The 22,452-nt window shown below is 42.6% G+C and overlaps 1 protein-coding gene across 2 annotated transcripts in view; it reads right to left on the bottom strand.

Moving 5' to 3' along the window:
* The window catches only part of map2k6 (mitogen-activated protein kinase kinase 6), a 46,067-nt gene that overhangs the window by 18,308 nt on the left and 5,307 nt on the right, over nt 1-22,452 (bottom strand). For both annotated transcript variants that reach the window (XM_005913825.3, XM_005913824.3), the window contains 3 exons: nt 5,250-5,316; nt 643-691; nt 2-115 (listed from right to left, as the gene is read on the bottom strand). In XM_005913825.3, the coding sequence (XP_005913887.1) occupies nt 2-115; nt 643-691; nt 5,250-5,316 (230 nt within the window). The remainder of the gene's footprint in view (nt 1; nt 116-642; nt 692-5,249; nt 5,317-22,452) is intronic.

Genomic DNA, 22,452 nt, shown 5'->3' with positions numbered 1-22,452 from the left:
CCTTAACAGCCATGATCAGGCCACTCGGCACGTGTCTCATCTTGTCCACCACGCCGTACGCTCCTCTGCCGAGCTCGGAGATCTGCTCCAGGTCATCTGCCTTCACCTCGAAATTCTGCACAAATGGAGGACAAGTTCCAGTGGACACCAAACCCACAGGGCGAGGAATCTCTCATGTCTCTTTAAAAGCCATGCAAAAGTCTCCTCCACGATGCAGCGGGATACTTCCTAATTCTTTTTGTTTCCAATTGTTCAAACACAAGAAAAAAAGAAATCTCTTTGACTTGTGGCCAACTCGAACAGAGAACGAGCAGCCAGCCCTGCCAATGGAAAATTCCACTTATTTGAGGAGTTTAAAATAAATATTTTTACTGCCTGATGGGCAATAAAAAGCATTCCAGTCTAACCACAATCAGAAGTGTTAAATTCGGCTGTAATGTTCATCAGGACATTCTTTACAGCCAACAGAGCCGCGATTAAGCCAACCTATGTGGATCGACCAAAATTACACTGGGAGGAGGAAAAAAGTAAGAAGTTATGTAAGAGACCGCGACGAGAGGAGGAAAAACAAGCATCAAACCCTGAATGGGATTAGGAAAGGTGGAAAAGAAGACAGTAAATGAGCCAAAGGAATAAAATTACCTTCTCTCCGATTGTTACACAAGCTTTCGAATCCAAATCTCTGGGGGGTCTGAAACACAAAAACATTTGGTTACATATGAGCAGGTTAAACTGTTCTTTAGAGGACATGTCGCACATTTCAGGCACAAAACAGCAGAATTTATTCTTCTGCAAAAAACACCAACTATGAAAAGATGCTTCTGGCTTTCAATTCACTTCAATTTTATGTTATTTACTTCCAACAGCAGTCGCCTCAGAGTGCTTCGTATTGTAAGGTAAATGTCCTTTGCTTTGGGAGCAGCGATTAAAATTTGAAAAAGTCAGAATCTTGAAATAAATAACTGAGCTTTTTCCCCATCAGAGCCAGTGGAGAGAACACAGACTGTATATAAGAGATGGAAGCAGCAACATCTGTTTGGTATTAAACCTAAAACTGAGTATTTTTACGATCTTGGTTTTGAGACAGGATGTAACAAGACCTGGCTTCAATTCAGTTTTATTTATACAGCACCAAATCACAACAACAGCCGCCTCAAGGCGCTTTATATTATAAGATAGAACCTACAATAATACATACAGGGAAAAACCCAACAATCATATGACCCTGTATGAGCAAGCAGTTTGGTGACAGTGGGAAGGAAAAACTCCCTTTTAACAGGAAGAAACCTCCAGCAGAACCAGGCTCAGGGAGGGGCGGGGCCATCTGCCGTGATTGGTTAGGGTGAGAGAAGGAAGACAGGATAAAGACATGCTGTGGAAGAGAGCTCCACTTTTCAGGACTGGAAACTGCGTCCATCCTTTATACTACAGGTGTCGAAGTCCAGGCCTCGAGGGCCGGTGTCCTGCAGGGTTTAGATGTGTCCTTGATCCAACACAGCTGATTAAAATTGCTAAATCTCCTCAACGGTCGTGTCCAAATTCATGGGCTGCGTCCTCCTGAGGCCGCATTTGTAGACCGATTACGTCACAGCGACGCGCCGAAGGCTGTCCAAATTCGTAGACTCCTCCGAATGCAGCCGACAAATGCGTCCTCCTTTTCCCCGAATTTGAAGGATGGGTCGGGTGTGTCCTTCGTGGCCCACCATATCCCAGAATTCATAGCGCGGCCCAGCCAAACTCCAGTTTCCAGCAATGGCGGCCGCTCATCTCAGCTCCTCCTTCCCGCTCCACCACAACCACCCACACATGCAGGGCCTTGGAGTAGGGGTATGTCACCAGGGTGCAGAGGAGGCTACCCCCCCCTCTGTCCCCTTCTGGCTGCCTCTGCCTCAATTTTATCCCACAACTTAGACATTCACATTACTCACACTCTCATTACACATACATATAGGATCTTGGGGGGGCACGATACACGGAGTCCAAAGTACCATCAGGGTGTACACCCACCCCTGGCAGTCGTTGCCCACCTCTCAATTGTTAAATACACGTAGACATTGAGGGCCAGCAGGAGGGACCATGCGCTTACCTGCTGCTCTCTGGCAGGTAGCTCCATGCCCTCCTGGGTTTTAAATGCACCTTAGAACACACATGCATCAACACTACAATGAGCGGTGGAGGGAGGTTTGGAGTCTTCTCTCACCCCCATTCTCTGCGACCTGCTGGAGCGGGGGGGCTAGGAGGAGGAGTTGGCCGTCCGACTGCGGTCTGGAGTGTGGGGCCTTCCTGCTGCTGCGGAGTCGGGGCGGTCTGCCTCTCCCCACCGCAGGGAAAAGGGTAACACCACCTGGGTCTGGGTGCAGTTCCCCCCTCCAGGGGCAAGGGTACCTAGACCCGGTTTGTAGAGTACGCTTGGGGAGTGTGATCGTGTGTACAGCGTCTCTTTATGTCTGTCTCCACGTTGGTTGAGTGTGGAGTAGAGTGCATATGAGAGCATGAGGGTGGGAATGGATGTTTGTGTCTGTGTGTGCCTGTATGTCTGTGTCTATATGTCAGGTTGGGTAGTCAGGCGCCACCTCTCTGGGGACATCTCAGGCCCTCCAAGGTTTGGAGGCCTATCTCCCCCTACCACCACTTCCCCTGCCAGTGGCGGACCCCTCAGACATCGGTGCGTTGGTGGTTCTTTGTGTCCGGGGATGGGCGTCCAGGTACACACCGGCTCACTCCTTGGCGGCCGCTTATCGGGGCCTGGAGCCTGGGGCTCGCCCGGGCCACTTCGGAGGTGGGGTGCCCCCGGCCTCTCGGCCTGGGGCTCGGTCACTCAGGCGCGGCTGGCTGCCGGCGGAGCTCACGGGCGCGTCACTGCAACTCCCCCTGGCTTCTGCTCCGCAGCTGCTGAGTGAGCCCTCATCTGGGACTCTCCTCAGCTCTTTCCGGGACAGTGGCGCGGCTGCCCCTCTGTTGGTCTTCCTTGGTCTCTTGTGTTCTGGGGGCCTCTGGATGTCTGGAGTTTTGATCTCCTCCACTACCTGCCTCACTGCCCTGGAGGACGGGGCTGTGGCCCCCCCACACCCTCTAGCAGATTATTACATGAAGGAACCTTTTAAAAAAAACAAAAAAACAAGCGCGTCCATGCTCACAGGTGTACACACGGTGATCACACCCACAAACTACACCCTTTTTGGCTCCTACCTCAAAGCACACTGTGTTCTGTTGATCTTATGTGCTGCACAATAATGTTTAATATTTAGTATTTACTGTCATATTCCCATATATCATTGTGATGTTGTTTATTCTATTACTCTTGTTCTCTTCTGCTTGCTTTCTTTTTTTCTTTCTCAGCAGGTGATCCAGGTGATTGATATATGCATTTTTTTTCTCTGCCCGTTCTGTTGGTTTTTGTCTTTTGCCCTTCTCCCCCGTCCCTCTTCTCAGCTGTTTCTCTTTCCCTCTTTCTTTCTCCCCTTCTTTCCCCCAGTCAAGTCTGTCCCGTATTCAGTAAGTGAAAATAAAATAAACAATAAAAGGTGAATCAAATGGACCATTACGGCAAGGCTGGGATGGTCAGTTTGGTAAAGTAAATCCGTTGGGATCTTTCTTTGCCTTTAGACAACAATTCTGATGCAAAAGAGCCAAACGGGACAGGCAAAAAAAAAAAAAAAAAAAAAAAAAAAAAACAAATCACGAGGCGTACCTAAGTTTTAAAATTACTCATTACTTAATCTTCCTGGGTCACAAAATAAACTTTTAACATATTTTCAGGCGAAAGTAGTTGTGTAAACATCAAATATTTGCTCGGTTATAGATACGACATATTTGCAAAAGTGCTTCGACGTTTTCGGAGACGTCTGCTACCCACCAGCTCGACAGCTAGCCGGGAGCTCGAGGGTTACTGATGCGGCCGAGAACGGCACAACTCCCGGCACATCATTTTCAGATCACCGCGGACTTTCGCTGCTCGGGTTAAACGTAATATATAAGTCACTTAGACAACCTAAAAATGTTATTGTTGGGCTTTTTTCAGTGTTTTATTTGTTCATGAGTAAATCGGTTTGGCTGAGATTAAAATTATTAGATTAGATTAGATTAGATAAAATAAAACTTTATTAATCCCCCGGGTGGGTTCCTCCTTGATTTTTACACAGCTGAATAAACGTCAAACAGAAAACTGATTAAACAGAAGTATGAGACAGTCGAGAGTTTACGCCAGTGTCCTGTTATATTTTAGATAGCAAGGAGCAGACGGCCGAGTTTATTAAACTCCACAGAGACAGCGGTGACGCTAATCAGAAGGCTAGACCGTCCCATTTCACAGCCGTTTACTTCCGGCCTACCCGACCTTCTGAGGACCCGGCCCACGTAGACCGCGAAGGCCGGGTCCTCAGGAGGATGCAGCCCATGAATTTGGACACGACCAACATGTCGTGAAGTTCTCCAGAGGCCTGGTAATGAACTAATCTTTGATCCAGGTGTGTTGACACAGGGTGTTTTCTAAAACCTGCAGGAGTTCGACATCCCTGCTTTATACTATTCGCTTAACCTGTTTATACTACAGTGAAAAAAACATAGTAAACAACTAATAACAAAACTATATAAAAATATTAGATTAATTAGATATATTAAATAAGATGCAATACACAAAATAAGAAATTAAAATAAGCAGAAAAATACTACACTATTAAACAGATACTTTTGTAATTTAAAAACAATGAGAAGCACAGTTAAACACAATAATGCAGCCACAGTGTTTCTGACATTTCATCTACAAGTTGGCTCTGAACCAGAAACGCCTCTGCAGCTGCAGGTTTCTTAATGAAGAGGACTCACTTTAAAAATACACTGAACACTAACTCTTTTTGTTTGTTGCAGAAAACCTGTTCTTATCAAAAGGCAGCTGCAGACTGAGCTTCATGTTATCCAAAATGTGGAGAAAGAGCTCCAAACAGAGGCTTTTATTGTGGCGAGAACGTGCAGTTATCAGGGTAATTAAGACCAAAGAAATTTACTCTTTCATGTTCACACGCTGCTTGAGGGTGTGGCTGACTGTAAAAGCGTGCTTACAGAGAAAGATGGTATTAGTGGGAGCGTAACTTCCTCCTCCTATTTCCTGCTGCTGCACAGATTTTCATTTCACATATTCAGCCTTCTGACTTGATTTAAGAAAGGGTCAGACGTGCAAACCGGGATAAATAATCTCACAGATAGAAGCATGCGTGCATGTTTCAGTAACATTCTGCAGAAATGACACTTACACTGAGCTGGTACTGGTAGCCTGCTCAAACGCCTCCTTGGGGAGCTTGAGCACCCGCTTCCTCTTACCTGAAAACAAACACAAAACAACACGAGAAGCTGTGAGAGTTACAGCCGCATGAACAGTTTGAAATAAAATACACCAGGAGACGTCGTCAGAACCACTGACTACAACTGGGGAGTATTTGATACAGCTCGATGATTCAAGCCACACTGACCGCCAGCATTAATGGTACAAGTTAATTGTGGAGCTGCGAGCTGCTCAGATACAACAGGGCAGCTGTGCATGTGCAGCTCTGCACGAACGAGGAGAAAGGAGGCAGAGGGAGACAGAGTCTATTTCTGTCTCCCAGTGAAAGAACAGCAAAAGCTTTTTTTCCCCCCAAACTAATTGTTGACAAGCAAAACCTATCCATTATCTTCCAATTATCCAAAGTTAGGCTGCTGTGGCAGCAGGCTCAGCAGGGCATTCTAGACGTCCTTGTCCCCAGCAGCACTTTGCAGTTCCTGCTGGCGTCTCGTCCCAGCTGGGCGTGCCCCAAACCACCTCAATTGGCTCTTTTAGACATGAAGGAGCAGCGGCTCTACTCCGAGCTCCCTCAGCATGTCTGAGTGCCCTTACTCCGTCACCCCGAAGCTCGTCCTGCTCGTGCCTGCAACCCTATTCTTTTGGTGACTACCCGGAGCTCACAGGTTACAGGCTCTCATCACCACAGCAGTCCAGTACAAGCTCATTACTGCTGGCTCAGCAACAATCCACCAGCCTGCCACCTCTCAGCCTTCTCAGCATTCCTGAAGATTCTGAGATGAAGTGATTTCAATGAATTTATCCTTAGCGGTCCCACCTGGACCATGACCAACTTCATGAGAAATTTGGTTTTAATTCACTTAATGGACTGTTTGTTTGCATCATGTTTCACTTAGGGATTTTTGATTAATGAAACTCAAAGTGGTGAAAATCTTTCCAACTTTGTTGCACATGTGACACAGAGCTGAAGTGTGGAAGCAACGATTTCTTCATCGTCTACCTGATCTGTCTGCCGGTGCAGAGGTTAGCTCCTTGAACTGGTTTGTGGGTTGCCAAGATGTGGGTTGAAACTACACAATCTGGCAACATTGTACCGGTATATGTATTTTAGTTGTTCATAATAAAGTCTGAGAGTCATACAAATGACTACATTTTACCTGCAATGACTGCAAAACTGTGAGATTGTCTTAAAACTTCAATACAAACAAATATCAAAGATCTGTGACATCAAACCAAGAGAAGAATTCTTTCGACACTTCTAGAAGCAAAAACCTCAAGATGACATTTTTGTTTGACTTGCAGTAAATCACATATCTGCTGCAACTCCCTGTATTTGTGCAAACTTGTGTAACAGTGGAGTCTGAGTGAAGCTCAGAGCAGCACAGAGCAGACTCATGAGGCTCCAGAGGATGGGTTCACTGGCAGTGGAGCGTACCCCAAGATGAAAGCATACTTAACTTCTTAACATAGCTCAGGATGAGAGATCAGTTCATCATCCTCCTCGGCCTTTGTTTTCTCCCCTTCGGCAACACCAGAGCGCTCGCTCTGTAAACCTGATTATGTGCATTTTTCTGTCCATTCAGCCGACGTGCAGCTGTCAACAACATTCAGAGCGGGAAATTCATAAGAAATACCTGCATATATCTGCACTCCAGGATGATCAACTGTTCAAACACAGATGACCTCATACTTCTTCAACAGCAACCGGCCACTGAAAAGCCAAAAACGCCCACTGCTGCAAAAGGGACCGAAAGATCCCGCAGTTAGCACTCCCTGACCTGGGCTGGATCAATCTACAACGCGGTGCTTTACGTCTGCATTTTTCCATTTTCTGCTGATACAGCATCTTATCCGTACTCACGCTTGGATGCAGTGGGTGAATCCAGATCCTAACTGACACTGAGACACAAGAAGCCGAAGGAGAAAAGGAGATCTGGGAGCCCAGGTGCTTGCTCCATGTGGAGATGCTACACTGACAGTTTAACGGCCAGACGCCTCGTTAATGCGCGCACTCGAGTGTGTCGATGCTCTCCTCGTCTGCAGGTAGCAACTGACTCCAACCTCCTCAGACTGGCTCTTAGCAGCTTAGCCCAGAAGGAGTTTGCTCATCGTCAGATTCATTTCCAGACGGGTCTTAGGGGGAAGAAATGGATAGATATTATGCCTCTGCTCACCCCCATCAGCCTGCTCTACAAAAAGCAAAACCATGCAGTTTACACCCACATGCAGGTCTGACCTTTGGTATGAGACACCTGCTTTCAGTTTAGCAGCTCAAAACAAATGAGAGGAAACCCTGGTGTCTATGCATGTTCAACGGGCCAGGAAGTGACCCACTAATATCCAAATATGCATGTCTGAAAAATAACAGAAATGTCTGGAGTCAGAAACTTTGCTCTACAATTTCACATCAATTACAGAGTAAATTGTCAGTTAAATTTGACCACAATAAAGACCAAATATGGGTCAGATTACTGTCGATTCCCAGTAATGAAAATAACCTGCGGTGAATAAACATTAACGGCAGCTGAAGTTTAGCTCGTTGTTTCCAGCTGTCGTGTGGATCCTGCTGCAAACACACATTTATGTGCATTCACTAAACACCACTCACACCGCTGGTAAGCTAATGAACTATGACAAATTCCTGATACGTGAATGCTGGACTGATCCGACAGGCGAGCAGTCACGCGCAGAAAAGTCTCAAATCTGCTGTTAAATCGTTTGTTAACAGTTATTAAAGAGTTTGACTTATTTTTGCTCAGTTTCGTTTTTTTATTTCATTATAATTTATAACTGGTAACAGAGTGAGTGCCTCAAATGAATGAATGCACTGTATGAACGTGTGAAAGAAGAACTAAGAAGCACTTAGAGTAGAAAAGCACTAAATAAGTAAACTACAGCTCCATAATAGATGGCTGTAGTTACTGAGAGATGAGCCTCTTCATCACCTTCACCTTAAAAAAAATAACAAGACTTGTAATTGACCACTCGTTAGCCAATGAATGTGTGGTTTCACAACACAAACCCTCCATTTTGAAATATTTTCAGAATGGATTTTTTTTTTTTTTTAATGAACCAAAATGAGTAACTGGAACCGGAAACTGGGCAGGAAACGGCTCACAGACTTCTGTAGAACCAGAAGCCTTTTTGCAACCGCAGCAATCAGATAGAACGCAGCTTTGATGCACTTCCACGCAGGCTTCCTTTTTCTGACCCCGAAGCTACGCCCAGGTTTTATTCTGTCCTTGCAATAAACACGTGTGTCTGTACTGTTGTTCTTCATCTGGGTTGTGAGTTTCATCAAACTGACAAAACAACAGCTGTTTGAGCTCAACGTGCCATTTCAGTTTGTTTTTTATTAATCTAAAGACACTTTTGCTCATTTCAGTGTGTATGGACACATTTCTATGTGGCCTTAGTAATAATAACTACTTCAATGTGGCAACAGGTAGTCTATAATGCACATTACACACATGCACACACAAAAAGTGCACTCAATAATTACACAGCCTGGTGGGGATTTATCCAACAGGCTATATCATGTGCAGACAGCATCCTGGAGGATGAAATAAGGAATTGTCCTTGTCCTGTTTCTTTATGATGAACATGTGGAGAGCACAGACATGTCTGTAGATCTTGCGTAATTCCTTCCATCCTGTACTCGTAATGATTTTTGGGGGTTTTTTTTTACTCATAGAGGTTTACACCCACATGTGTATCCGAAATGCTGAAGAAAGCCACGTGCTATACACATAACAGCGAGTGCTGAAATTCTTATTAATAGTCTAATGACAAAGTTAGCACATTTTATTGTAAGTGGCTGCGGTCAGCTCCCAAAGACACAGTCTCCATTCACACTTCTGGCATGTTGAAAGTCATGTGTGAATGAGACGTGCACGGACTGGTTAAGGTTTCTTAAACAGTCAAACCATCACAGAAAAATGGCCACAAGATGACCCGCTCTCATTCCCACAGAGTCAAACACAGCTGCCGAACTGCAGGCCCCGCTGCAGCACGATTAGATGCATAGGAAAATCTGCTCAGCGTGATATTCTGACACATGGGTTAACCGTTCTTCATGTTGTGAATGGACACATTTAACTCAAACCACAACATCTTCTCAAAGTTGACCCGTGAGTTTTGACCAAACTCAGCTGTTAGTGAAAGCAAAAGTAGATAAGCAAGTGAAAATGAAAGTAAACAGTGGCTGAAACAGGAAAAGAAGAGCGGTCTGAGTTCACCGTCTTGTGATTTATCACTGCCATATCACATGGCCCATAATATGCCCTTTTAAACAAGTTTCAAACCTGACAATGATGTTTACAGATAAACCTAAAAAAAAAAACACCTTTTATTGATGATTCTTATCATAAGGTGCTGCCAAATTTTACATATGGTGACTGATATTGTGGGACCTTATGTAATGTATGTGCTTAATTTAACCATTGCTCAGAATACACTGCTGCTGCTTATCGCCCACATTTGGGGGCAAAATTCAACCCCAATGTTAAAATACAAACTTCAGATCCTAAATTTGAACATGTTCCTTTAGACTAGAGCTGGGCGATATGAGATTTTTTCATATCACGATATGTTTTTTTCATTTCAGGCGATAACGATATCTATCACGATATAAGCCAAATAACTATATTTGTAAGATTTAAATGTGCCGTTGCTCACAAGTAAAATGTGAAATAATCAGCAGCTTGTTTTTATTTAAATATTTATTTCCCATAATAAGTTCAACAGGGTAGATGTACTTAAGGAACATGAGACTTTTTCAGATAAATAAAGGCAAATATTGCAAACTACACAAAAGGCAGCCGCTAAAGCGTTTAAGTTTCAAAATAGAACAAACGAAACAGACTAAATTGTCAATTCCACTTAGAAACAAAATATTAATTCTAAAAATAAATCTTAGTTTGTTTTACAGAAGAACAGACAAAACTGACTAACTTTTGTCAATATCAAATAAACTGAGAACTAAAAGGAAATTCTCAATCTCTCCTTGTTGTATAGCTGAGCTTTTCAAACAGTTTTAACAGTTACTTTAGTCTGACAAAAGCCGAATGACGAATTAGCGCTTCCAGTCAGAGACTGAGGCTACGTCCACACGTACACGGGTATTTTTGAAAACGGAGATTTTCCGTTTTCGTTTTAAAAAATAATCCCGTCCACACATAAAGGCAGAAATGAAGGAAAACGCTGCTATGAACATGCCAAAGCAGCAGGTGGCGCTAGATTCCTAACCGTGCAGAAATAGTTGGCCAATCAGAAGTCTAGAAGCCTCGGTGGGAAAAAGTAAACAAAGCTGGGGCATAGAAGCAGAACCGAGTCGTATGTGTGGACGGACAGTAACTGTGTGTATATGTAAGCATTTAAACACTGCAGAGAGTAGAATTAACAGTAACAGTATTGTAGAAATTCATTTCACCGAAACAATAACGTGGCGCACAGTGTGACGCATGCACCAGTTTATTGTATTTCCAGACTTGCTTTCGGCACAATTTACAGTGCACGCTACTCTGTTTTTTGTCAGACTTGAAATAGCCGAAATACCTTCACACTACGGAACTTCTATGGCTCTTCCGTTCGACAATCTCTCCGGCGATTGGAACCATCATCTGTTTTCTCTTCGGTCACGCTCGGTTGATTTTTCTAGTCGGCACACTCATTTCCTCCATTACCGCGCTGGCTGCTTCCCAAACAAACACACGTGCGGCTTGGCACTTGTGCTAGTACGTAACAAGTCACGCGACGTGACGCTGCGGCTGTGATTGGTTCGGCTCTGCGCTACTTAATTTGGTGCTGTAGTAGAGCTGGGCGATAGAACGATAACGATATGTATCGCGATATAACTTTTACTCGATAGAGAAATTAAGCTATCGCGATAGACCTCGCCGCTCTTGTCCTCCAAAAAAAAGAAAAAAAAAAAAAAAAGGTCAGCCAATCCAAATTAAGTGGCTGTGATTGGTTCGGCTCTGCGCTACTTAATTTGGATTGGCTGACCTTTTTTTTTTTTTTTTTTTTGAGGACAAGAGCGGCGAGGTCTATCGCGATAGCTTAATTTCTCTATCGAGTAAAAGTTATATCGCGATACATATCGTTATCGTTCTATCGCCCAGCTCTACTTTAGACCCTCAGAGACAACAACAGACAGAACAATTAAGAAAGTGGGTGAAGCTGTAGTTTTTCTATGTGTATAACTCGGCAGAGTTATGCAAAAAACTGTCATTAATAAATTTATGAGGACACAAAAGCATGAAGGCTGCTTGTCAAAGGGTAATCAAACCACAGCGTTTTCTGCCAGGCAGTCATGTTGGATCTGCTTGCGTACTTCCCGGTGAATGGATGGAAAAGCATGCGATGCTTGGAGCAGCTGATGCGCGCTCAAAGGTAACATTTAAGGAAACCACAGAGTCTGCTGCACTTTGATGTCGTGACATGTTATTTAAAGGAAAACTCAAGGTGTGGCTCTTCAAAAAGCTGACGAGCACTGCCAGAGCAATTACTCGGATTTCTCACATTGCTGTCCTGAGATAAAACATACACACAAGTGACTGTGAGCGGATCTGTAATTTAAAAAAATAATAAATAAAAAAGCTTAAGTCAGATCAAACACACTCCTGTGTGCCCACATTTTTTCCTAACAGGGTGTGATGCCGCTGTGCTATGCGGCCCTCCACCGGTGGCCTCTTGCTGCCGGCCTCCTGGTCTCCACTTTCCAAAGATGCTTTGTTACACCAAAATGTCACTTTGAGCCCCTCCTACGTGCATTTACACAGACAACAATAGCAACTGGAAACCAGCACTGTGCTAACAACTCACACTGAAGACCAGAAAACACTCATAGAGATGACACCTGCACGGAGTCTGCACAACACACTTAAGCAACAGCCTTGTAGAGACATACTTAAGTATGTTTTCAATGTGCCTTAACAAGTCTGGTGGGTCTCTGGCAGCCAAGGCAGCTTCAGGAAATACTTCATTCCTGGCAGGAATTTTAGGTATTAGTCAAAGAATTCTTGGTTAAAAGCTTCAAATGAGTTCCACTCCTGAAGAAAAACACAGCCAGTGTGTTTCAGTAGCTTTTAGCACACCAGGAGACAATTATGTTTTATTAAAGTGGTTTATCACATTAGCAACTAAACAAATCCCCCTTTCCCCCCAAATACTTGCATAGATAATTACAGGAATGTTGCACAATCCCCATAAACAATTCTTATCAATGGTGCTGTGAAGTGAACTGCAGTGTAGTATAAAGCTAGTATCCTCTGCTATCATATTCCTCTGTATCTAATGTATATCTCCAACAGCAGACAGACCAGTGTAGATACTGTACACCTGAGTATCACCAAAATAACAACAACTGTACCTGTATATTAATTGTATAGCCAAAACTACAGCTAGCTGGCTAACCGTTCCCTTAGCAGCCACTCCAAATGTTAGCTTCAAATCTCTGCTTTGTTACAGTCTATGAACTGTTTGATATTACACTGAGATAAGTATCAGAGTTTTGGGAAGCTAGTCAGCTACCATTCCCCCATATATGATTTTGTTTGTGATATGTTAGCAAGTAAGATATAAATAGTGAGCTAACGGCAACTTAGCTAAGCTGCAGAAACAGCTAATGGGTAGTTCATAACGATTAAGCAAGTGGACAGATAAGCCCTGGAATAAATTAGGGGATTTCTTCCCTTCACAAAAGTATTTTACTTAATGGGATAGCGTGCGCATTACCTTAAGATCAGATAGAAGAAAGACAGCTTAGGAGAGTATTTGATCCAAAAACCAAACAATCCTTTTAGGAATCAAATAGTAGCCTAAATCATCATTCAGTCAAACAGGCTTCATTAGATAAAACACTTTTATTCTGGTTTATGTTAGCTAAACTTGTCTGCAACATCCATTGATGCTTATCACAGCAGCTACCTGGCTAATCTTAGCCTTCCTCCTTGGCAGCAAAACACTGCCTGAAATAGTGAGGACTGCATTTACTGGATATATTGTAAAACATGCCTTAGTTTATTCACCTGATAAGAAACATAGCACAGGCAAGATACCAAGATACCAAAGATGCTCCCACTGGGGGGGAGGGACTGTAGTTCTAGTATTTCTAACAGAGACCACATGGTTATTATGGATATGGTTATACAGCACAAGCTATTGTAGAGTAAGTTCAATATCAAGTGTCAACCACATGCCTAGAGACCTGGTGCCAACAATCTGGAAACAACCAGTCTACCAGTCAATTGCTAGTGTGCAAGGTTGCAAGGAGACATACAGTGTCACAACTTTTAACAACTTTGGTTGTTAACAAATGGACAGCGACTTGTCTGCAAATGCTCAAACACCTGTACTGCACCTGAAAAGTTTGATGCAAACTGAAAAAGAAGAATGTTTGCCTTAAAAGTAAAAGTTCCACCTTTGTAAATATGTTACTATATTAGCACAGCCTTTCCTTTGAAGGGGAACATTCTACCCTTCCAACTTAAAAGTTTCACTACATCTCAGAGAGTAAATGGCGAGTGTTTCCAGACACATTGCCATCTTCTACACAAATGGTAGGCAACCAAACGAATCACACTGAGATTTGTGGTGATTTCACCTGGCAACAGCCAGAAACCTCCAGGAACCAATCACCAGCCGGTTATCCTAAAAAACTACCGGTTTCCGGGAGGCCACCAACCAGTCTCGAGGCCTGTATGACGGAGATCTTAATAAACTGTGCTCAGAAAGGAGGAACAGATAAAAATACAACAGAGGAAAATCCTAAATTTATTCCTGTTATAATGTAACAAATACATCAATTAATGAAGCATATTCACAAATTCAGTCCTTTTATAGAAGCTCAGATTTACCAGCTTTTGCTCTGCGCTCACAGCACCATAAAAATAAACATGTAATTTCTCTTTGACTTGCTTTAACACATCAGTCCGTTGATGAAGATCCAAAGATCCCTCCATGTCTACATTTTACCGGAATATACAATGTTTACAGCAGTATATTATAAAGAAACTACAAAAAAAAAAAAAAATACAGCATTAAAGCATGAATGAATCAAACCATCCACTTGACAACTGCCACTGTTTTTTCTCCATTTTAACATCAGCTGGCATACTAAAACAGCATTCAAAGAGAGTGCTGCCTGGACAAGGCCAAAAGATATTTAAGGAGATAAAGTGATATTTATATGATGGAGAGATTTGAGACGCCAAAGCATGACTGCTAATTTGCCACAAATGCTTCTCGCTAGCTGACTGGAATGACTACAAAAACTCCACTTCCTGCTGTTACAGTAACTTCACACTGAGTGCAACACAAACAATGAAAGCTGACAGGACACGGACCATTTCATTTCAATAGTTTAACGCTGTTTTTAATTATTATTACTTGCAAAAGATTTGTGAATGCAAATTTAAAACTGACAGGAAGAAAAGATACGAACAACACTAGTGTTTCCCTTTAGGAGACATGGGTGGATTCTATCACTATTCAAAAAAGATGCAACATGATAAACAATCAGTTTAAGCACTAAACACAGTCAAAGAAACCACAGCAGAACAGAAGTAATGAGTTCATATTTAACTTTTGCATAAAAGGCCAAGAGCACTTTTTAACATAATATTCTCTATAGGTGAGAACAAGAACCGGCAATAACAACAACTCATCCGTGCTTCTCAGCCTGATGGAACTTGAATTGGATTTAAAAGGTAACCTGGTAACAAACAAATAAAAACACAACCTCTGTAGCGGAAGTAACGACAAGTTCCACATTAAGAGAAAGGAAAGATTAGCACTTTTGTATGCATTAAGCAGACCTGGAAGTTTGTCAGATGATTGACCTCAGTGTCAGGACAAAAGCCTCACTGTGTGATCACACTGAAGCGACAGCATCCTTTTTCCTCCACAAGTGAAAAATGCTTCTGCCTTACAGCAGCAAGGAGATCATGAGACAAGAGACAACATCTTCCTCAAAGCCAGGAGACAGCGTTATTCTCCACACTTTTGCGGGAATATTAACATGCATGGCATATTCCAGCAAAATCAGTGGCCAACATGCAGCAGGGCCAACATGAACAATAAGGGCAGTAGGTGCAAAATGCATCTAAAGCGCTGCTTTAGATGCATTTTGAGGGCTGCACAGCTCAAAATCTGCTGCAACTCTGATGAGAAATGACAAGAAGAGAGGAGCAAACAGAGGTGTAGGAAAGAAGCCGAGAGAAGGTGGTGGAGGGTTGGAGGGGCAGAGCATTATGTAATCTCTGTGGCTGGAAGGAAAATGCACAAGCTCGGCTTTGTAACAAAACACAAGACCACATCCTTAAATTATGCTTCAAGTAAGTATGTTATAGTGCCAAAAATTGACAATCAGCAATTTCACAATTTTTGCTACACTCTTCAAGTAAAAGGACAAATGAGGTAAATGAATTTAAATGAGGGACCTGCTCATTGGCAGGTCTCTCGTTTAAATTTACATCTACCAGAAGAGATTCAGACGCTTTTCCTCACACTGCAACTTTTTATATCCCATCATTTAAGGGCCACGCCTTGATATCTTGGTTATGTAACGTAACCCCAGATTCTATGAGTCCAGGCTACCTAACAGTTTACAAATGCTAACACAAAAAAGAAATGCTAGCACAAAGAAAACGCTACATTACATGGTACACAATATTTTCATGCAGCGTTGTTAGCATTTCCCAAATTACCTGCATCATGACAGCTAAAGTCTCTGCTAACCAATGCTAGCTAAGTTTAGTTTGCACTACAAAGTAGCCCTCAACAGGTCAGTGTTCACTGGCTTCAGATCAGATTTTAAAGTTTACACATACTCCACACAGCTTTGGCATTCATGCAGACAGTTAACGATAATGCTAACATTACACACATTAACTGTGCTACCTCCTAAAACATTGGATATTGCAATAAAAAATAAAGAGCTTATTTGGTTCACATCCGAAGGCGAGCCAAACAAACAGCATTTCCTATAAAACAGCTCGCTTTGCAGTGGACTTTGGGCTTTCTAACCATGCAGACCTTTTACACACACTAGAAAACTTTAGCACTCAAGCAAAAACTTTATACATACAGTCCATTTTATTCCAGGTTAAAGAACAAATTGCTGCAAAGCGAGAGCTACCACTTAGGTTGTAGCCAGACAGACAATGTAAAGCTAAACCACAAATCCATGTTAAGGAAAAGTTAAAGGCTTAAAAGCCAGCATGGAAACTGTAATACAGAATTTGGATTGAAAGGAGGAAACAACTCAAACCTATCAGATCTGAATGCCTCAAAGAGAAAGAGTGTGAACACAGTCTTTCCATTTAGCTACTTTCTTCCTGCTTTGATGCAGAGTCCTGGTAATTCATTGACTTTGGTGCCGACTTGTGCAAACTACTATATTTCAGTTTGATAGGTAGTGGAGTGGAATTATAACATAGCATAGCATGATAAACTAAAGTGCTTATAACTCAAGACTGCCCGTCAGTAAAGTACTTGCATAAAAAGGCATTTCAAAGCATACAAGGAAGTGTAGTGAGCAAGCTAAAACTATTCTTTCTTCAGATTATGTTACATAACTGACATGCACAACTCCTTTTATTCTTGCTGAGCTCAATATCAAACTTGAACACTGTGGTAGTGGCAGTGTGGGTTAATTAAAAACAGCAGTACATATCATTCCCGGTGATTTGCAGCACATGAGCTCAAGTATGCAGTGAAATGCCAGAGGGAGGCCACGGGAGATGAGCGCCTGCACGGAGACACTCCTTGTTCCCACTGAAACCGGCGAGAACAAGGAAGGTGAGTAATTAGATATAACACACGCAATTATTTCCGTCTCAAGAAGTGGCGGTGACAAGAGAAGAGCCGAGGGAGACAATGCTTCCAGTTTCTGCCCCACCCAGCATGAGCATGCAACCAGCCTTGCATGTCATGCATGACAGTTTGAGAGCAAGAAAAAAGGAAATAATGCAGAGAAGAATGTTTGCAGGAAAGACAGTGCTGCAGAAACAGAGGCAGAGTGCATACAGAAAGCCTCAATGTGTGAGGGCCTGAGGGCTAATGAGCCCGGATGACGGGGGGAACGCATGGTGCCAGCTGCTAACCCACACATGCACTCCGGCTGGAATTCCAACAATCCCAAGAGTTCCTCAATGGAATTCCACAGAGCCAGAGGAAGAGAGATCAATCACAGAGGGAGGGAGGAAGCAAACAACAAATACTGACACAAGGACAGTAAAAGACAGCAGCACAGAGGGGAGGGCGGCTGGTGGCTGGTTTGAAAATAACTCCAGCCAGAGCCCCTCGGCTGTTTGTCCCCCCTCCGACCGCTCTGGCAGTTTGTGAGATACTCTACACTTCCAAAGATTGCAGCTCCTTTAGGTTACAGCTGTTGGAACCTCCTTTGGGAATCATGTCGTCACTGGCTCCTGCTACACTTCCTTTGCACTCAGTTCAACCTGAATGATTCGCAGAAAGCGGGGTGTCGACTTCAGGTCACTTCAGAGCACAAATGCTGTTTCAACAGGCTGAAACCAGGTCAAATACCTGAGAACAAGACTGCAAGGCCTCCCAAGGCTTAAATACGTGGGGACATCAAAGATCTTGCTGGCTTAAACACTTCGCTTTGTGTCTACTTGGCTGGCTAACTGACTGGTTTGCCAATATAGTTGTCCCATGGGGTCAAACTAGCGTCACAAGTTTAGATAAAAACCATTTAAAGCTTCTCTTAGACGACTGGAAAGAAAAGCGAGTGGACTTCAAGTCTGTTGAGGACTTTTCACCTCTCATCCGGAAGCTTCTTTGTCCCTTTAATGGGCCGTTGACCCACTATCGATCATGTGCCCCATCACACAAGTCAAGGTGTGAAAAACTGTGTGAGTCATTATCAGCCAAGATTTCAGGTGAAACCATTGTGAGACCTTGCCTCACCCCATCATGTGACCTATTGAGATCAACTGAGGCAAGATGTGAGCGGGCGTTAAGGCCCCTGGGAAGGATCTCAAAACTGGATCGTAGGTGGATTGTATGAGAGGTGAAGCATCTTTAAGAAACTTAAATTAGTTCAGTCGCTTTTCTTTCCAAGCGCATTAGATTACCATGACCTGGATGACTGGCATCTTCCTAGTGCTATTTTTTAATTTGTTGCTCAACAAGTTGGAGAATATTTTCATGTGAACAACTACAGACGACATGAATTCAACGTATATCAAAAAATAGATAATTTACTGACGTAGTTGGGAACCAACATCCTGGACAATCCAGGGGCAAAACCAACCAATGTGCATGTGGATAGATATTCAGTGATTAATTACTGGGCTATTTTTCAAACCAGTAATGACAAACGTATAAGCAAGCATTCAAAATAGCCACAGAAAAAAAATAAAATAAAATCACAATTTCTCGAAGTGCTTGCTTTTTTCCACCTTCAAATTCAGTCTAGGGACTAAAATATTGCGTAAAACACAGCCCCTCCCTTGAGATACTGTCTAAAAATGTAAATAACATGAGGCTTGAATCCTTTTACTGATCTACAGCCCAGCTTTTTTTTTAATCAAGCACTTTTCAGAGTCAAAGTCAAAGCAGCTACATTTTTACAGCAATTCCAAAGTGACTCAAGTCTGACAGGCTACATGACAAATACGGCTATTTTAATAATGTACCCACCAGCGGGGAAGAGTGTTGACTGCCTCTTGTACTCATGATGGTCAACAAATAGGTCTTCACCTCCAGAACACTTAAAAAGACTGAGTCACCGATGCGGCATGAACTATAATTTCTGCATCCATACAGTTAATATGGGAGACCGTGTCCTTGCATTAAGCGTCCTTGTAAGATAAACCGAAATTAACATCTTTGACCTGTTTTAGATTACATATGGCTGTTTGTGTTGCTCCTGCAACTGACCAATCACAATGTTTTGATGTTAAAGCTTTGAAAATTGAGGGAAAATACTAAAATAGGACATGTAATGTGTTGAGATAAAGAGAAGACCATGGGGGGTCAAATAAATGACAAACTCGGGGAGTAAATCTGAAGATATTCATTGCTGTCAGTTTTTGGTTAGGTTTTGCCACATTAACTATGGATTAAAATACTTTTCAGGTTGGCCTTTCCTTGTAGCCGACACACCGGTAGACACATTTCTGCCACGTGCATCTTTATCACTCCCAAGGTGCCAAGCTGTGACAGAATGAAAACCTGATTAGACAGTTACATTGATGGCCCTGGAGCCATCAATAACAATATGAAAATATCACACTTTGCCCTGTGATGCCAAGGAAATGTATTCGTCCATCCCAAGTCAAAATTCGATCCACGGCCGGAGCCAGAACATGTGGAATGAACAGGCAAACAACTCTGATGGAATTGGTTACATTTAGTTACTCATCAATTCAAAAAAGAAAAGAAAAACAAGGATCAAAGGCAGAGGACATGAGAGTCCGTTCATTGTCTTTACATCCAATCACACACACACGTGCACAAATTAGAGAAAAAGAAAAATTAAATGTACATTTAAAACAGTACTGTAAAGGGCAGTCCATTACAATTATAAACACACCGAGCCACAACAAAATCAAGGCTAAACAACCCATTTTAAACCGCGTCATTAAAATTGCAGCCATCTGCACGAAGTACTCTCATTGAGAAATCTAGCTGTTACAGTGCACGGTGGACAAAACATAAGAGACATTAATGAACTGACACTGGGACAGTTCAGGGTCAGTAGCTGAAGGTTCAGACTGTCCTCAGTAAAATATGATGATTTGATGATTAAACATGCAAAAAGAGCCAAACGAGCAAAGGAGAAACATGTTATAACTGTGATTACCTAAATGTTCTGTTAAATCCAGCCACCAAAAAAAATGTATTTTCTTTCTGTATGTGCACAAACATGTAACCAAACATAACCCGGCTGAAATTGTCCTTTTTGTCCGTCCACTGCCGAGGTGCTAACTGCAACCGGTGATGGGTTGTTTTATTCAACACAAGTGCTTAAAAAAATAAATGGATAAAAGCTGTTGACTGCTGGGTAATGTCAGCATGAAGAGTACCTTCAGACTGAACTCGTACAATTTATACAGGTTTTAAATTCTAGGCAGAGAAAATAGCTGCCAGTAAAACCACTTTTCTACATTGTCGTCTAAATGAGGAGTGAAATGCTGGAGAATAATTAAATTGTCTTCAGGCAGACGTTCAGCATTCAAATCCAGACAGTCACACATCGCCCCACTGAAGGGGCGAAAGGATGATTTCAAATGCATGGTGCTCAGTGTTTTATGGAGCTGGCATGTAAGCAGGAGGACTGATCATCAATCTTCATATATTTTTCAGGCAATTCTAAATTTAGCAGCACAGACAGAAGAGCTGCAGGTTGGAGTCAAAAAGCCCACGGGTAAACATGCAGCAATTACAAGGAGTACATTAACATCTGCATCCATCTGCACTCAGTTTATTTGCCTTCACTATCTTACAGTGCAGAGCTGTGTAATGAGATCCTCGCCCTCATTCTCATCTCGCCTCAGCAAGAAAATCTCAAATCCTGCTTCCATTGAGACATTTTCTGCACAGCACACACTCTGGAATATCTCATTATTCTCTACACAACAGGGCTGGAATAAAAAGGAATGATTTGTTGTCTGGATCCAGTGGATCATCTGAACAATGCTCTGAACAACTCTACTGTAACTGCAAGAGGGGGGAAAAAGCCACTACAGAACTGGAAGCAGACCAACAATCAGTCCGTCGAAACAGCAAATTTAGTATCCGCGCAGCTGAAAACGCAGCCTCCATTTGCATGACAAACGGGACGTTTGTGCAAGGGGTGCGAGGGCCGGCCGGGGCTGCAGGCGGGACACGAGCTGGGAGGGCCGTCACTGTGCACAGTGCACAGCAGTCAGGGTAAAAACCTTGTTGGGCAACATTCAAGTAGAAGCAGCAGCAAGACTTTTAGCCGTGTCAGAACAGAAGGAGAGGCAGCTCAAACCTCATCACATTCTCTTCTTCAGTCACACTTCTGTCAACGTTAGTTTTTCTTAAAACATCTGACTGACCAACATTTAAGAACACGAGTCGTTTCTCTTGGGGAGATGAAACATTTGAATATTTACCTCCCCTAATCATTTGAATCCAGTCTAGAATGCATATGTGAGCAATTTCTGAGCCCCTCCCAGGCAATAATTACAGCTGAAATTACCTCCTGTTTTCCTGTGAAGCTGCCGCTCTCGCTGTAATTTAAATCCCATCCGGAGCCACGTCCTTACATTTCACAGTAAATCTTTCAGTGTTTAGAGAGAGGGGAGATATTTGCTGTGGTAATGTGGGCTCCAGGTAGGCCTTAATGTTCTCTTCAAGTCTCATTTTAGGCCTGTATTTGTTATTCATTAAAAGCATAGAGGAACATACATTGCATATGAGTGTAGTTCACATATTACTAATGGAAACTAAAGAGAAATGGTTACATAGTTACCTTGATGATACACATCAGTATGTACAAATGAATAACACTGACTCTGGTTCACTTCTGGGGTTCCACAAGGTTCAGCACTGGGCCCTTTTAACTCTTCATATTGTACACAGATGGTATGTGTTAAAATTCACTTTATTTTCTGCTGACACTAACTTATGTTGCTCTGGTAAAAGGTCTGGAACAGCTGCGGAATAAAGTGGAAAGGGAACTGAAAGTTTTAAAGAAACAGTGTGGCATTACTAAAATGTATCAACCCAACACATGGAATAGGGCTGTGCCATATCAAACCATGCACAATAATACTGGTATAATATTTAGCTTGAGTTGAACTCGTATGACAGGAAGAACAAGCTGTGGATGGAAACTACTGAACACCTGAAGTTATATGGGAGGTCAAAAAGCAACTGGTTAAAAAACTCGGCCCAAGATACAACATCTCAGGTGGAAAGTAAATTAAAGTTAAAAATTTCAATTTTATTATCTGGCAATACTGTGCAGCTCCAGAGTTACTTTAGTAAGCAGTTGCTTTCTACTTTTACTTAAAATGTCCAGAGAAAACACTACCCAGGGTAGGGCTGTGCGATATGACCAAAATCTCATATCCTGATATAAAACATCCCGATAACGATATAAATCACAAAGATTTAACATTTTCTGTAAATTCTGTGAATCTCGGGCAGCTTGACTTGCGTGAAGTGTTTCCAGC

Source organism: Haplochromis burtoni, unplaced genomic scaffold, assembly GCF_018398535.1.
Source record: "Haplochromis burtoni strain Fernald_Lab_line unplaced genomic scaffold, NCSU_Asbu1 Contig_6, whole genome shotgun sequence".
NCBI classification, from domain to species: Eukaryota; Metazoa; Chordata; class Actinopteri; order Cichliformes; family Cichlidae; genus Haplochromis; species Haplochromis burtoni.
Note: the sequence above shows the minus strand (reverse complement) of the source record. Positions and strands in the feature narration are given on the sequence as shown.